Raw genomic sequence first — 18,460 nt, 5'->3', positions numbered from 1 at the left:
TTTGAAAGCAATGGGAATAAACAAAATTTAACCTTTCTCTGTCTTAGACAAGAGATTGGGTTCTTTCGGAATAAAAAATAAATAATAGCTTAATGACATGTTATTGTGTTATTATTGACGGAAAAGGCTGGTTATAACGGTGACGATGTGGTGACAGATATAGTAAAACTGAATTCAACAGCAACGCACATTTCGCTCAATTGAGTATAAATTAAAGTGTCACCGCTCGTACACATTATTTGCATATTTTTAACGGTATTGCAATAATGAAAACGCTAAAGGTTGTTTTAACAACTGTATCGTATGTCGTCACATACCAATCAGTAGATATTACGTCTTAACTTAGTCTGAAACAACAAACTATTGTTCGTATACTAAGTAATATTTCATAGAGAAAAGTACTTAAAATGATATATCCCCTATTAATATACGTAGTTTTCGTTTCCTAGGAAGACGTTACTCTCCTTGGGATGAATGATTTATCAAACCCTCATCCGATGTATATTTGGAATTATATATCTTGATACGTTCTCTCATCATAGGAAATAAACAATACTAAAACTTAATTCATGTATAAAGGAATCCTTTAAGTATTCACCTGTTACAGAAATTACCTCCAAAATAAGGTGATGTGTCTCCACATAAATCTATTATCAATTAAATCAAAGTCGGTATGAAAGGACAAATGTAATTTTATCCTACCAAAATCCAATCAACATTTCAAAAGAATCAACTTATTAAATGTAAATGTACAGCGTGTTGAGAGAACGTTATTTTTTGTTGTAAAAATTAAGGAAAATAAATATCAATACATATCAAACAAATGTGTTCTCCAAGCAATCTAAATACATACAGTGTTTAACCTCACACCATTTAAATGTAATAAACTTTATAGGCATGGTCATCGCATTTTAAAATATCTTCATATATGTGTAGTATTTTGAAATACCTATATGTATGTTATGTAACCACAAAAACATAAGAAAAGGGTCACTAAATGCTATTAATTTTAAGATTTGTGATTTTTAACAGAAACAAAACAACAAAAATAATAAAACGGTTTATCAATGTGGGCAGCCGCAAATAGAATAAACATGTTTGGTTTCTATTCAATTGTTTGTGAAATGTTATTTAACATAAATCTCTATTTGCTACAAAAGTATATAATTAAAGTTTTTTTTTCTGCAGTTGTGCAGATTTTTTTACATTAAATAGATTCTGTTCAAAATTTATATTCAAGTAATACATACAAACACCATATGAAAAATAAAATAAAACATAGGGTCAACGGCTTTGTTTTGACTTTATTCACAATTATATAACATGTATTTTTTCATAAGAACTTAAAAATAATTCATAACTTATAAAATTGGCCACATATAGATATCATATAAGCTAAGATACATCATTTTTATTATAAAATCACACTTCTAAAATAATGGAGAACACAAAATTATAAGAAAATTGATTTATTTTATACATGTAATATTGATGTCACCTCCTAAACGGTCAAAGTTTTACTTTTTTACCACTTACTTGGAATTTTTAAAAAGTTCTGTCATATACAATTTTGCGAAACTGCTTAAATATGTTCAGTTACGTGTAGTGATCATAAAACAAAATTAAACAAGATGTGTTTGTAAAACACTATGTGCCCCCCCCCCATATATTTGACCTTTTACTTTAAAGGATGATCTTGACCTTGTCCTTTCGCCACTCTGAATGCGCAGCTCCATGAGATACAGATGCATGCCAAACATGAAGTTGCTATATTCAAGTTGCTATAGTTCAATATTGCAAAAGTTATGGCTAATGTTAACGTTTAACGATTTTGACCCATTTATTTGACCTTTGACTTTGAAGGCTGACCTTTGACCATTCACCACTCAAAATACGCAGCTCCATAAGATACACATGCATGCCAAATATGAAGTTGCTATCTTCAATATTGCAATAGTATTCGCAAATGTTAAGGTTTGACGCAAACAAACCAACAAATCAACAAACAAACCAACAGACAGGGCAGAAACAATTTGTCTCTCAGCATAGACTTCAATCATATGTGTTTGGGCCTTTTACCAAAATGATCTGCGATTGATTAGTTGTCATCTTTTGTTGTTGAGATTAAAACATTGAACTTGTTGTTTCTATTGCTTGTTTAATTTAATCACTAATATGCACAACTGAAATCAAGTGAACTGCCTTTTGAGAGCTCTTTGAAAGTCAAAACACCTTTTGAGACGGTCCCTGACCTTCACTCCGAATGCATCAGGCGAACGATTTGCCAATCAGTCACGTGATTCGGAACACCCTCAAATGGTTCGAAATTCCCATTCAGAGGTGCGGGTATTGATAAATTTCAACGGGTTATTACGAAGGCGAACATGAAATGCATTCAGAAGTCTATATACGTTGAACATGTGACCTTCTCAAAACATAAAGTTTGCTTGGTAAACCTTTAAATTATAACCGTCGGTGCTGAAAATATCGTTACTGATTCAGAACTCCTAGCGCGACTAAAACACGAAATATATGCAATTTGTTACATAACGCCTTATATATATATATTAAGATAGTATTAATCTATGTTTGTTTTACATTAAGTTCAATATAATGCATACTTAAATAGATATGCAAACATAAACCATAAGACCAGATAGCCAGGACCTATTGTATCTTCTAATTATAGATGTTACTCAGCTCATTAATGAAGGGACGGATACATGTGTTAGAGCAATGCCATAACGTCAAACTAGACGAGAACACACCAAGTTTATTACTAATTGCTTATCTCGCGAATTAGTCATGTCTTGGGTATACATACGACCCATTGATTGTTGTATAATTTCATGTTAATGGCGGGCTGACATATCCACATACTTCCGTTGCAAACAGTTATTTGATAATCATATAACGTCGCTACCTTTGGGCACGTGGTTTTGCACAAATTCCCGTGGGAAATTGTACACGTCACCTTTGGGTGTTACAATCTATATTAATATATAATTCTTCAGTAGAGGGAGGGAGGAGTATCAGAGACACGGCCGAATTTAACTGTCACACAATTTGTTTTTGTCATGGGGTCAAAAGTTCGCTACATTTAGCTTGTAATTCAGAATATTTTACCAACATTGGAAAACATTGTGTTAGAAGTAAATCAATATAAATTAATCGCGATGAACACTGAAATGGAGTTGTGTAAGTTTATTTTGTTTTAAAGACTAAATCACCAATTAAAATTAGGCAATATAGCTTTATGACCAAAATATTGAGCAAACGAAAGTGTTCGGTCATTTGATGAAACACAAACGTATACCCTTTAAATATAGTTAAACAACGTGACAGGTATTTTGTAATCGCCTTTGAGACTCCCCGAAATGTGATTTTGTTTTAGTTTCATAGTTTGAAACTGCGCAAAAACGAGATGATTGGTTGTGAAATTAATATCATCATCTCGATCCAGGTTCTCTAATTTTTGCATGATAATACAGAAAAAAAATATATGAGTTTTGGATAAAGATCAAGTTCATCATGCGAGACTGAGAACCATGGTGGCGCGAGGCTTGCCAATTTATCCTATCATTTCATCCCTTTTTCCCATTTATTAATTATCAAATATCGCATTTTTGACGATTTTGTTTATCCGAAGTTGACAAAAACAAATTCTATTTTTTAAGAAACCCCCGAGCGTGATCGGCGATAGCAATAGTATAAATAGCGATAATATCAAGCTAAAGATTATGCGACCGTTGTTATGCTGTCGATTTTTATCTGATAATAGGATAAATCGCGAATATACGGCGGCATGGAGATGACAATACTCAAGTGGGCAGTTGTAAAACTTCACACGTGCGTGTCTTCACTTGCGCACATGAAAGTCCGACCAATGAACGGCCCGAATTCATTCCATTGACACACATTCCACATAAAGTATCATATTGCATTTTAAAAGGGTGTTACTTATAATTAACGTAAAGATCTGCGATTTTAACTTCTTAATTATTAAAAGCATGTAATGGTGTACATGTTCAAAACTTCGTTAAAAACTAACTTAGCCCTTTGTGCGAATACTTAAGTCGATATCACGACTTTCAAACTGATTAATTCGTTTCCACGAGTGAGTAATGTCGTAACCACGACTTTTTAAGATTTGCGCACTTTATTGAGTCCATATCACGACTTACTAAGTGGATTCCACTCAGCAGTTTGTTTATTCCATTACTTACTTAGTCTTTCATACGAGTTAGTTATAACATCCGTGTCACTGAACTAAAAACACGTTCACATTAGTAATGTGTATCTTCGATAACGGAGCGAATATACTACGCGCACTGCGATTTCTCAACCTATCTCTTTTGGTGAAAGTTAGAAAATATACGATTAAACCCAGGTATTTTATTATTTTACTTATATCGATTTCAGTTAAGACGCGTGTTCTTATTATTGTTATTGTTTCAGTTATGTCAATACAATTATGATTTTTTGCTTAAACACGTGTATGACTGTTACGTGATAAAACTGAATATCATCTCATAGATACCCGTATCAATAAATAGTACTTCCACTATCTCTCAGTGTCGCGTGGTCTATCACTATTAGGACATTACTTGATTGTATGTAAAAAGTTAAAGATTTCATCTTTTCTCGGGTTTATAATCGAATCACTGGATTATATTCATGATTAATATTTACAAATACAAAACCTTTTAGTTTTTTTTCAATATTTGAAAACGTATATAAGCGAAGAAAGAAGGATTGTTTAATATAATAGAAATGGCAAATGTAATACCGATTGTCGTTTCCCTTACTGGGAGCATTTTGGTCCACCTTGTGTTGGGTAGCTACTATATTTTTGGTAAGTCAACATTTTCATATGTTTTAGCCTCGCACTGGGAAAACGGCGATTAATGCATGTGCGTTGAGGGTCGACCCAGATTAGCATGCGCAATCCGCATAAAGCTTTATAATTGTTTGAATACGACATAAAATATCATTATAATTTTACTGTAATTTTGTTAATTAATATGGCTTTTATAAAATGGACACAGTTTTTATAACTAAAGTATACAAGAATTTACACTCGTTTGTGAAGGAAAAATGTTACTCACAAAAATACCAAATCAATTCCTAATCCCACAAATTGACTCGATAAGTAACAGCAATGATGAAACTGACCATATATATGCACTTTCTTGTTTACCATTTGGCACTAATACATGTATATGACTAACTTTTCATCTCCAGACGTTTCCATGAATATTCTTGTATGGTGTATACTATTGGGCACTATCAGATGACCTCAACCTCTTCATCTCCAGGGCTGGTATTCATAAAGCTCCTAAGGCAATCTGGATTTAAGGAGAAATTTTAAAATTCAATTTTCTATTGAAATTTTAATTATTTCAGTCGCCGTGGTGTAATGGATATGGTGTCCGCCTAGCGACCAGGAGGTCACGGGTTCGATCCCCACCGCGGGAGCGTTCTTTAAAACTCCCCAAAAAGTACTGGCCCAGGAAACGGACTCGATAGCGTTTATATAAGCCTTGGGCTTTCGATGCAATCGAGCTAAAATAAATAGGTTTAAACTAAAATACTGTTCTTCTATGCAAAATTTACTTAAATAAACTAATTAAATGAAACAAGACACCAAAATGAAAGAGAAAAAGACTTAAGGAATTTTTAATTATTTAAGGAATTTTCTTAAGTTTACCCTTAGGAGCTTTATGAATACCAGCCCAGAACTTTTCATGCACACTTGATTTATACAACTTGACACTATCAGATTACCATGGCATTTGCGTCTCTAGGCAACGTATCCCCGTACATGATCTCCTATCTCAAGAACAGGACCTCTGAGACGACGCTTCGAAATGAGGACAACATCTGGATCGCTAACTCTGCCATAGTGCTGTCACCCATAGCTACCAGCCTTGGTGGAATCTTAGCCGCACGTTTTGGTATTCGAATCACGTGCGCCATCGGCTGCTCTATTCTGTGGTAACACGACTTTCCGCACTTTGTTTTTACATGCGCGGCTTTTCAATTAGCATTTTCAAAAAAAAAACTTGTATCCATGGACTGTCATCCGTGTTCAGCTGCCGTATTCAACAGTTCATAGCTCCTCCAACAACATTTCATTCAGCGACTGATCTGTCAAACGAAAGCTTGCAGACTTTTATAATCGACCTCAGTCAAACGAAAGCTTGCAGGCTTTTATAGTCGACCGCAGTCAAACGAAAGCTTGCATACTTTTATAGTCGACCTAAGTCAAACGAAAGCCTGCAGATTTTTAGAGTCAGCCTCAGTCAAACGAAAGCTTTTTTATTATTTTATATCACTAAAAACAAACATTATACATACATTGTAAAAAAAGTTTTCCTTCAAGAAGATTACTATGCAATTTATTGGCGTATATGCACGTACAATAGAATGGTTTTAAAACTTTTTTTCTTTAAAATATACTTAATCTGCATGGAAATTAGAGATAATTGTGGTTAAACAATGGATAATTATTAATATAATTTTTGCAATATGAAAAGAAAACAAAAACAAAATAAAAGTTAAAAGTAACAAAGAAATATAAGAAAGAAATATATCAAAAGAAATATAAACAAAAGCTTGCAGACTTTTATAGTCGACCGAAACACGGTGTACCTTTAACGCAGCTTTTCTAGACCGCATTTGCATCACATAAACTGCATACGATTTGCGAAGTACATGTTTCATTCACCAAATATAGAATATTGTTTGGTGATTGCACGACTGTGTGATGGTGTTATTTCACATCTTAACCTAAAAAAATGTACATGACTACCATAATTAATTTTCGTATAATCCCTAATAGTTCATAATTATCAGCATTGTTTAAATGAAGGAAATAAATCCAGTGTGTATATGTGCAATTTAATGACGATCCACTTTTGCAATTTCAGTGCAGGTGTTGCGCTTACGTACTTCACGTTGAAAGTGTCTTTGGTTTGGGTGTCCATAACATATGGTCTGGTAAACAGCTTCGGCAACTTTATTGCCTACGGTCCACCAGCACAAAACGCCGTTGGGGTAAGTAGCCTTTCCTTCAACGACTTACCTAATTTACTTTACAACCGAACATTGCAATCTTTTTTCGTGTGCTTTGTAATAAACTGTCTCATTTTCATCGCCAATATCTTGTTAATGTTTTCATACATTTATTTGAACGTTTTAAGCTTTTAATTTTAAGGCGCTCCTTTTTTATTTGGTTTTATTTCAATTGTCACTGGAACCGTATATAAAATACAGTCGACTTGTGCGCAGGTGTTGAAATTTGTTTGCAACTAATTAAAAAAAGGATACGAGCCTCGCTAAGAGAAGACGGGACTCAATTCACGTCCGTCAATTGCCATCCCTTATTAGCCTGTGCAGTCCGCAAGGGATAATCAGAAGCGACACTTTCCGCCATTATGGTATTTTTTGTTTTGAAGAAATGCTCTTCTTAGCAAAAATCTAATTTAGGCGGAAAGTGTCGTACATGATAAGCCTTTGCGAACCGCACAGTATAATCAGGGAAGAAATTATGCGCACATGCATTAAACCCAATTTCCCCACAGCGACGCACACATTTTTCGCTGTACAGAGGATCCCAAATCTCCCTAAGATGAAAGTTAACGCGAACGAAATCATATGATACTGTCATTTCAAATAAGTCTAGAATTTTTAGGATCCCAAAGCGGCTGCAGTACGCGTTGGATCTGAACACAAAATTAATGTGACGCTCTTTCATCACTATTTCACCGTCTATGTATGTTCGTGGTCTTTTCCTACTAGTCCCAAACTTGCGCTGGGTCTGACGTAAGTGGCTGTTTAGTCAGTTTGGACAGTAATAATATTCACAACACACTATTTCCAGTGGATCCCCAAGCGGCCCACGTTTGCGGTGGGTCTGATAGTATGCGGGTTTGGGGGCGGGGCTTTCATCTTTAACCAGGTCGTCACCGCCTTTATCAACCCCGACAACATCTCACCTGACCTCGTGGACAAAAATGGCGACAGGTAAATTATCTGACCTCGTGGACAAATAAGGCGGCAGGTAAGTCACCTAGCCTCATGGGCCAATATGGCGACATGACGTCGTGGAAAAATATGTCGACAGGTGAATCATCTAACCTCGTAGATAAATATGTCGACAGGTGAACTGCCCAGATTTCAGTAAACCGCGTGGACAAATATCGCAACAGGTGAGCCACCAACATCTCACCTGATCACTTTGACAAATACGGCGCCAGGTGAGTCACCTAACCTCTTGGAAAAAATATGGCGACATGTGAGTCACCTAACCTTGTGGACAAATATTGCGACAGATGAGTTACCAACATCTCACCTCACCTCTTGGACAAATATGGCGACAGGTGAGTCACCAATATCTCACATGACCTCTTGGACAAATATGGCGACAGGTTTTTTAGTCACCAATACCTCAACTGACCACTAACGTCTTGGTCAAATAAGTCAAGAAAAATCCGTTGGGACGAGTGGACCTGAGATCTTTTAGCAAGTAATTTCTGCCAAGTATACAGAAAGACGTGTTTGGACGTATTATCATATTTTAATGACGTTGATTTATTTGTGCAGGTATTTTACCAACAAAGAATTACTGGACCGGGTTCCCTATGCATTCCTGTTACTTGCCGGAATATACGCCGTCATGTGCATCGTTGGTGTTATCATGATCATACCCGCTCCCATTCCAGGACAGGTGCGCTGAGTTTTATCATTAAGTTTTTGAGCTCTGGGAAAACGGGGTTTAATGCATATGCGTAAATTGTCCTCGCAGATAAGCCTGTGCAGTCCACACAGGCTCAGGCTATTCTGAGACGACATTTTCCTCCTTAAGTGGCGTTATCACTCAGAAATAAGAATATAACTTTAAAAGATAAATGCAATAGAAGCCGAAAGTGTCGCCCCTGATTATCCTGTACGGACCACAAACTGAAGTCTAAATGGGAATGAAACATGTAAACTATTGTTTGGTACTAGAATGTAATCCAAATGGGTGCATGCTTATTAGATTGTATTTCATATTATGTAAATCAATACATCCAGTTCTACGATGACAAGTATGAAATGTAAATAATATATTACATTAAAACGATGCTATATTTCATGTATATTTATGTTTTATGTTGTTGTTCTATATGTAAAGAAGACAACTCAACACATGTGTATACTAGTGAGTATTTTTGTTCCAGAGAGACACTTGTTGTATGCAACAGATTGGAACTGTTGATATAGAAAATATTCAACAAAGTGGTTCTACACCAAAACAAAAGTAAGTTGTTAACAGCATAATATAAAATATCTGTTTACGACTTGGGCTACTTCATATAGAATTATTGCCGATATGAAATGTTTGGGTTTTGATACGTTCTTGTACCCATAATGAACAAAGCATATACTTATTATTATATTTAAAATAATATTCCATCTAAACAACATAAAAGCAAAACATCTTTTAATTGTTAAATACTACATGTATATTAAAAACACACCCTTAGATTACACTTAGGAACACGCCGAAGCATTATCCTTTTTCTGACCAAGGCGGCAACTGTAAAGAAAAAAAAACTAGGCCGATGTTTAAAAACCTTTTCTTAAACTTAAGAATAAAGAAGACTTTAAATCACGAACATAAGTCCAGTCTTTGAAAATATAGAGGCTTCCAAATTTGATTATTATTTAAAAAAAAATACATAAAAAACCTTGTAGTTAGAGGTCATTAATGCCAAGTTTGACTGAAAAAGAATATTCTTTTTGCTTAGACTTGAGTATTAGAATTTTTGTGTAAACATTGGGTTCTAACACCTGTACGTTCTGTGACGCATTTAGGGAGCCGTTCAAAACTGTTCTCATACGGATCATGAAGAGCAAGAACGCCTGGATCTGGGTCACCATCATGTTTTTCATGTTCAGCGGCATGCAGTTTGCTAACAGCTTGTATAAGGTATATATTCGAGTACATGATGATGTACTGTATTTATAGTTTGTTTTTTCTTATAAATGAAATCAAAATAAAAGAATAAAGAGACGTTAAAACACGTATCGCTTATTTGAATACCGAATTAATCAATCTACGTTTTTGTGTATTCTTCCATATTAAAGATAATAAACACACAATAGCGGACCTAAGGTCTATTATTGTTATTTATTACCTGCTTCGTGTCAAACATTTCAATGGCCATCATTCTTAAGTTTGCAACACGTTGTTTCCGCACTTTTAACTCTCAACAAAGGATACCCGCTCTGGGAAACCCGGAATTAAAGCGTGTGCGTAAAGTGTCATCCTACATAAGCCTGTGCTGGTATGGATTTTTTTAATTTAAAGGAGGTCTCTTCTTAACAAAAATCCAGTATAAGTGTCGTCCCTAATTAAATGAACTAAATGGGGACGACACTTGACGCTCATGCATTAAGCCCGGTTTTTGAATAGTCTTGTTTGTGCCGTATTCTTTATTTTCTTACTGATTCTTGTGCCTACATGCCAGAAATGCTGTATGAGTGATCAATTTATATTGAAGGATTATGGACAGACGTTCATTTACGACGACCATTTCCTGGCACTTGTCGGCGCCATTGCATCCATTTTCAACTGCGTCTTTCGGCCCATCTGGGGTCTCGTCATGGACAAATATGGATTTGAAGTAAGTTCATCATAAGATATATGTTATGTTGAGAAATTCAACAAATCACATTTGCTTTTTGTTCTAAAACTCTTGTTTTCAATATCGTATGATACATTTTTATTAGGAGTTGACGATAATCCGACATGGAGTTTTACAGATAAGGTACACCGTTTGTTCAGACAGTGTTTCCTACACATCATCATCTTATCTTTGCATGCGGTCCCGTCTGGGCTACATTTTAGGCCACAAACCAGCTTCCTCTTGGCTTCTCGGTTCTGGGCGAGTTTCTCCAGCTGCCCGCATGTTTGGCCCATCTGCTTAGCATTTGCATCCAGGTCACGGCGCCAGATGTTTCTAGGCCGCCCTCTCTTTCTTTTCCCTTGCTAGTTCCATGTGAGAGATTGCCTTTCCGTATTGAATGCCAGCTTGCGAAGGAGGTGGCCTATCTTCCTCCTATGTCTCTGAAGGATGTCTTCTTCAACTGGCTGCTGGTTTGTTCTTCTCCATAATTATTTGTTGGAGATCTTGTCTGGCCAGCGGATCTTGAGGATCTTCCTGAGGCAGGTTTTGATGAAGACCTGTATTTTCTTTATCGGAACCTATTAAGGTAGTACGCAGTGTGAGGCAAGAAGAGGAACTATCGACATTTTCCTACCTAGCCTATATAGATGAGCTATTACGAGAACTACAAGCAAGTGCTTGTGGGGCAACGGTACTAGGCATAAATGCGGGTAATCCGGCGTTTGCCGATGATGTCACACTGGTCGCGCTTAACCCTCTTCTACTCCAAAACCTCGTAGATATCGTGTATCGGTACTGTAAAAAATGGAGAATTTATATGACCGTCGAAAAATCAAATGTTTGGTTTTTTCGAAACGTCGTCATAGCTCACAAACAGGTATCCTGTAAGGGGGCCAGTATATAGAACAAACCAGGTCTGTCTCGCACTTAGGCATTTTACAAGAATCTGATCTAAAGCTACATAACCGCATCGAAGATGGACTACAGAAAGCTAAAAAATCATTTTTGCTATGGCAAGTCAGGGTCTCCATCCAAGGGGTGTCAATCCCCTAGTTTCAGTAGAACTATACAATTTTTTTTATACCAACTGCTTTATATGGCGCCGAATTATGGAATGACATGACACAAAACAACATACTTAGTATAAATCGCTTCCAACATTTCATCGCATAGCAGATTCAAGGACTACCCATAAGAACACGCTCAAATATGGCCGAACCAATAATTGGTCTCCATAAATTATCAGCAGCTATTGATATAAAGAAGTTAATGTTCCTAGAAAAGATATTGTCACTACCCGATGACACAATCACCCATAAACTATTTATAAACAAATTCATATTGTATAAGTCTGATAATAGATTGATTTAAATGGGTTTTATTCCAGATATTTGTAGTCTTTTAAGAAAGCACAATCTCTATTTTATTGTTAATGAATGTATAGAAAATGGTTTTACTTTGCCTCTAAAATCAATTTGGAAATGCGTTGTGGAGCACTCTGTTTAAAGGCTTGAAAAGCTACGACTCTCCAGCCACAATAAATTTCTATTTGTTCGTGTTTTGCACCCATTATTTAAACCGGCCGTCTTATATTCTGTTTCAAAGACATGTAGCTTTAGGGATACGCTACTAACATTAGCAAAACTGTGGTTAAGGCCCTTTCAATTGGCCATGAACACATGTGATCGATGCGAACAAATATATTACGACCATCTTGTACATGTTTTGTGTGAATGTGAAGTGTCGTCCTCGTTGAGACACAGTTACTTCGACCAGATAGACACAGCACTCGGAAATGACGTTAAACATCAACTCGAATAGCCTAAAAATTTAACTTTTTTAGAAAGTGGTACGATTAAAGCGTGTTCGTATATTGTTTTTGCTTTTGACTTAAAAATGAAAAACAAGGTAGTGTACATATACAGTGATGCAATTTCACTTTTGTTGTTCCTTAAGTCCGCAGTGAAGATACTGTGCACACTGTGTACCGTTCTGTCCTGCACCCTGATGTATACGGAAAAGATGAACAAAGTGTTCTTCCTTCTGTGGATTGGTGGGATTTATGGAAGTAATTGTGGTAAGTACTACTATTGATGGTTTCACATAGTCCTTGAGAGTTTACAGTTGCAAATACATCAAATTTATATAGCGCAACATTTATTTACATATCTTCACAATTGCGCTTACATATTAGGCATTTAGATACAAACTTGTCATTGCTATACGTTTATTTTCAGAAAATTCAAAAACAATCATAATTTTACTATTTTAGTTAAACAAGTTTAGTTAGTAATTTGACTTATTTCATTATTCGATCGATCTTACATCAGAGCCATGATCAGAGAAAACTTTCATAAACAAGTCCAGTTTGCTTTCTACCCACATGCAATTTATTCATAATTATTCTGTGTTTTTTTTAAATAACTATAAATAACTATTACAAACAACCAAAGAAAAAAATACATATTATTTTTTTTTAAATAAAAAAAACAACACAAGGTCAAAAAAGTATATATAAGCATATCTTGTATAACATGTTTAAAAAATATTGCTGCTACGTTGTATCACTTTGTTTTATTATCATATACATGTGTAGATTTTATGTATTATATTGAATAAAAAAATGATCAGAGAAAACATGAAAACATGAAATCGCGAATTGTTATTTAGTTAATTTTGTGTAAATGAAATTAAATTGCATGTCTTTATATGTGTGGTATATGTTTTAATGTATTTGAGCCGTGCTGTGTAAAAATCGGGTTTCTGTTGTGTGCTTTACGTGTCGTCCCAGATTAGCCTGTGCAGTTCTCACAGGCTAAACTGGGACGACAATTTCAGCTTTTATATGGTTCGTTTCAAGAAAGTCTCTCCTTAGAAAACATCAAGTTTAGGTGGAAAGTGTCGTTCATTATTAGCCTGTGTGGAATGCACAGGCTAATCTGGGACGACACTTTCCGCACATTCATTTAACCCCTTTTCACAGAGCAAGGCCCATTTGTAATTTTGCTGGCTAAACTGAGTCTCATAAAGTATCGGTATACTATAAAACATAACGTAAAGGTATTCTATGAAACATAACGTACCGGTATACTATAAAACATATCCTACCGGTATACTATGAAACATAACGTACAGGTATACTATGAAACATACCGTACCGGTATATTATAAAACATAACGTACCGATATACTATAAAACATAACCTACCGGTATACTTTGAAACGTAACGTACCGGTATACTATGAAACATAACGCACCAGTATATATTGTACTATGAAACATAACGTACCGGTATACTATGAAACATAACATACCGGTATACTATGAAACATAACATACCGGTATACTATGAAACATTACGTTCCTGTATACTATGAAACAAAGCGTACCGGTATACTATGAAACATAGCGTACCGGTATTCTATGAAACATAACGTACCGGTATACTATGAAACAAAACATAACGGTATACTTTAAAACCTAACGTACCGGTATACTATGAAGCATAGCGTAACGGTATACTATGAAACATAACGTACCGGTATACTATGAAACATAATGTACCGGTATACTTTAAAACCTAACGTACCGGTATACTATGAAACATAGGGTACCGGTATACTATGAAACATAGCGTACCGGTATACTATGAAACATAGCGCACCGGCATACTATGAAACATAACGTACCGGTATACTATGAAACATAACGTACCGGTATACTATGAAACAAAGCGTACCGGTATACTATGAAACATAACGCACCGGTATACTATGAAACCTAACGTACCGGTATACTATGAAACATAACGTACCGGTATACTATGAAACATAGCGAACCGGTATACTATGAAACCTAACGTACCGGTATGCTATGAAACTTAACGTACCATGAAACATAACGTACCGGTATACTATGAAACATAGCGTACCGGTATAAAATGAAACCTAACGTACCGGTATACTATGGAACATAACGTACCGGTATTTTATGAAACATAACGTACCGCTATATAATGAAAACTAACGCACCGGTATACAATAAAACATAGCTTGCCGGTGAACTATGAAACATAACGTGCCGGTATACTATGAAACACTTCGTTTTATATAACACGTCTGTATCCACTTGGTGGGTCATTAAGTATTTTAATAATGTATAAAGGACTTTTATGATAAAAGGAATACACCTTACTGTTAGCCGAGATTTGTGACGTGTATTTTAAGCACTCAAATTATACTGAAAATGTATAATCTGCATTATTTGTGAGACATTATTATATTTGAGTCGCGCTCTGTGAAACGGTGGTTTAATGCATGTGCGTAAAACGTCGTCCCTGATTAGCCTGTGCAGTCCTTGTATATTACTAGTACTTTTCTTTTACAGAACATCTCGTCTTTGCAAAAATCCAGGTAAGGCGGAAAGTGTCGTCCCTAATTAGCCTGTGCGGACTGCACATGTTAATCTGGGACGACACTTTACGCACATGCATTAAACCCCATTTTCACAGAGCACCGTCCATTTTCATATCGATGAATGATGTTTTTTTCAAAATTGGAAATCCACATATTTTCATGTCAATGAGTTTTAAGTTTGTCCACGGAAAAATATGTTTTATTTCATGGCAATTATTATACGGTATACTGTTTCCTATCTCCGCATTGGAATATCCGATCATATAAAGGATTCGTATCAGCAGAGATCTGAGACTTATAAACTAGCGTTAAAACAAACCCATCTATTGCGTAAACATTACTGGAAAGAGAGAAGCTATGTAATAATTATTTTTTTTCGTTTTAATCCTTTTCGTAGAATGAATATATTGTGCATTATTGATATACACTGTATTTAACAATATAAGTCAATATGTTCAAACTAATCTGAGACACGTTATGATACTCATGATTTCACAGGTGGGCGATGGGCCCATCCGTGATGGGCAAGCTGTTCGCTAATCTGAGACACTTTATGTTACCTATGATTTCAAAGGTCTATGGGCGATGGGCCCGTCCGTGATGGGCAAGCTGTTCGGCGTAGAAAACATCTCCGTGGCAACTGGCTTTCAATTCATTGGTGTCGTACGTATCTGCTTTATACATGTACATATACAAGTACTTAATTTGCATTATTTTTACCTTTTACAGGATTGTTCTATGCTTTATAACAATAATTTACCGTGATGTTTAAACCAGACAAATGTTTTCCTCCAATTGGTTCCAATATATTGTTAATGATGAATCCCTTATTACATCCACAACTTGCTGACCAGACATAGCAAAGAAAGCCAATATAAGCGTTTAGGATGATTTTTGACCCAAAACAATAATATAGTAATGAACTAAAATTGCATTCAACAAAGATGAAATATTAACAAGATACTGTATGGCCACTATAATGTACATGCGTTATTTATCAGATTGAATACGAGTGTTTATTCAATTTCATACAATTTTCAGGCAATCGGCACGATTGCTGGTGGCTTCCTTGGTCTTGACTTACAGGCAACCATCGGGTGGCATTGGTTATTTATTGTTGCAGGTTTTCTTGGGGCGTCAGGTACGTACGAATAGAATGATACTATATAAACGTGGTTAGTCTTTACTAAACGTACGAATATAATCATAATGTTCACTTAGTTAGTTCAGTTCTGAATGTACAAATCAAAGTCTGCTGTAAATTTGTTAAGTTCAGGACTTAATTTAAAAATCTAATCGTTTTGTCAATTTGTTCAGTTCATTACTAAACGTACGAATATAATCGTTCCGTAAATTTGTTCAGTTCAGTATTAAACGAACGATTCTAATCCTGTTGTCAATTGGTTCAGTTAAGTACGAAATGCACGATTCTAATCGTGTTGTCTATATGTTCAGTTCAGTATTCAAGGTACGATTCTAATCGTGTTGTCTATATGTTCAGTTCAGTATTAAACGTACGATTCTAATCGTGTTGTCTGTTTGTTCAGTTCAGTATTGAACGTACGATTCTAATCGTGTTGTCTGTTTGTTCAGTTCAGTATTAAACGTACGATTCTAATCGTGTTGCCAATTTGTTCAGTTCAGTATTAAACGTACGATTATAATTGTGCTGTCTATTTGTTCAGTTCAGTATTAAACGTACGATTCTAATCATGCTGTCTATTTGTTCAGTTCAGAAATTAAACGTACGGTTCTAATCGTGTTGTCTTTTGTTCAGTTCAGTATTAAACGTACGATTCTAATCGAGCTGTCTATTGGTTCAGTTCAGTATTAAACGTACGATTCTAATCATGCTGTCTATTGGTTCAGTTCAGTATTAAACGTACGATTCTAATCGTGCTGTCTATTGGTTCAGTTTAAGTATTAAACGTACGATTCTTATCATGCTCTCTATTGGTTCAGTTCAGTATTAAACGTACGATTCCAATCATGCTGTCTATTTGCTCAGTTTAAGTATTAAACGTACGATTCTAATCATGTTGTCTATTGGTTCAGTTTAGTACGAAACGCACGAATCTTTTTATGTTGTCAATTTTCTCAGTACTAAACGTACGAATCTAATTGCGTTGCTATTATTTTCAGTTTAATCGTGTGTCAATTAGTTCGGTTCAGTATTCAACGTACGAATCTAATCTTGCTGCCAATTTGTTTAGAAATTAAACGTACGAATCGAATCCATTTGTTCCGTAAAGTGCTACATGTACAAATGTAAACGTGCTGTACATTTATTCAGTTTATTATTAAACGTACTTATCTAATCGTGACTATCTTTTTCAGTTCAGTACTACACGTACGAATCTAATCATGCTTTCAATTTGTTTAGTTCAATGCTACACGTAAACATTGTTGCTGTTGATTTGGTCAGTTTAGTATTACATTTATTTATCTTATAATGCTGTCAATTTGATCACTTCAGTGCTACACGTACAAATGTGATCGTGCCGTCAATTTGTTCAGCTGAGTACTAAATGTACAAATCTGATCATGCTATCCTAAACTATACAGGCAGTATGACAATATTGTATTTAAGTCACAGAAGTCATGATCATTGTAATTTTAATGACGTGAGTACAAAGTTGCTCTCATCAAGTCGTAATCGATCGTGTCGTTTATGGACAAATGCACTTTGCTCTATATTAACGAAGCTTAGTAAATCGTTGGTTTGATCTGAATGACTGCAAATGAAGCGCTTTTAGGGCGCAGTATGATGTTATTGCGCCCACTTACACGTTGACAGATGTTTGAGGCTGCATAGCTGATCGATTTAACCTGTTTTATTTATTTGATTAGTTTATCTGTGTTTGATTAAAGTTGTTATATGTATTTGATAAGTTGATTTTAAAGATTTCGATCGATCTTATCAAGAACGATATGCGTTTTCCGTATTCATCTCATCTATGATAAGCTACTCCAAAAGACACCAAATACTGGTTCTACCTAAGAAACGAACCCTAGTGTGTCTCAATAAACTGTAATAGAATATATGTACCACTTAAACTAAAAAAAAAGATGTTTCTGGTCTTTACAAAATAGTATATATGCATTCATTTAATATAATGATGTTGCATTTTTTACTAAATTGTTATTGTATACTTTTTAATTTTAGGTTTCTTAGTATCGTTTTTCTTCGACGGCAGGGACCTCACAAACAAACCGATCTAATTTTGAGGAGAAAAATCTCATACGAAAGGGTGCAAAAAACTCCATTACTTTGAAATGCGTTCTGATTTATTTGCTGTCCAAATACATAATATTTATTATAATATGTTTGCCATCTATCCGCAGTACCTTTTTAACTTTATCCTGTT

The 18,460-nt window shown here is 35.3% G+C and overlaps 1 protein-coding gene across 3 annotated transcripts; it reads left to right on the top strand.

Moving 5' to 3' along the window:
- Positions 1 to 4,265: 4,265 nt before the first annotated feature.
- On the top strand, positions 4,266 to 18,460 carry LOC127836293 (uncharacterized). Of its 3 annotated transcripts, none has more exons than XM_052362800.1 (12): positions 4,266 to 4,390; positions 5,808 to 5,997; positions 6,933 to 7,059; positions 7,886 to 8,028; positions 8,608 to 8,731; positions 9,225 to 9,304; positions 9,862 to 9,976; positions 10,551 to 10,673; positions 12,633 to 12,753; positions 15,667 to 15,755; positions 16,134 to 16,233; positions 18,259 to 18,457. In XM_052362800.1, exons 2-12 carry the CDS (start codon positions 5,825 to 5,827, stop codon positions 18,312 to 18,314), a joined length of 1,251 nt encoding a protein of 416 aa, XP_052218760.1. In that variant the 5' UTR covers positions 4,266 to 4,390; positions 5,808 to 5,824; the 3' UTR covers positions 18,315 to 18,457. The 3 variants fall into 3 exon arrangements, with proteins under 3 accessions (XP_052218760.1, XP_052218759.1, XP_052218758.1); XM_052362799.1 differs by having other exon boundaries at positions 4,278 to 4,390; positions 5,848 to 5,997; positions 18,259 to 18,460; XM_052362798.1 differs by lacking the exon at positions 4,266 to 4,390 and adding an exon at positions 4,573 to 4,855 and having other exon boundaries at positions 18,259 to 18,454.

This window comes from Dreissena polymorpha, chromosome 6 (assembly GCF_020536995.1).
Source record: "Dreissena polymorpha isolate Duluth1 chromosome 6, UMN_Dpol_1.0, whole genome shotgun sequence".
Classification (NCBI taxonomy): Eukaryota; Metazoa; Mollusca; class Bivalvia; order Myida; family Dreissenidae; genus Dreissena; species Dreissena polymorpha.
Note: the sequence above shows the minus strand (reverse complement) of the source record. Positions and strands in the feature narration are given on the sequence as shown.

Coding starts and splice junctions, on each gene's coding strand:
- LOC127836293 (XM_052362798.1), top strand. CDS start 4,774: ATGGCAAATGTAATACCGATTGTCGTTTCCCTTACTGGGAGCATTTTG. Junction 8,732..9,224: donor CCGCTCCCATTCCAGGACAG/GTGCGCTGAGTT, acceptor TTTTTGTTCCAG/AGAGACACTTGTTGTATGCA. Junction 12,754..15,666: donor GATTTATGGAAGTAATTGTG/GTAAGTACTACT, acceptor ATGATTTCAAAG/GTCTATGGGCGATGGGCCCG.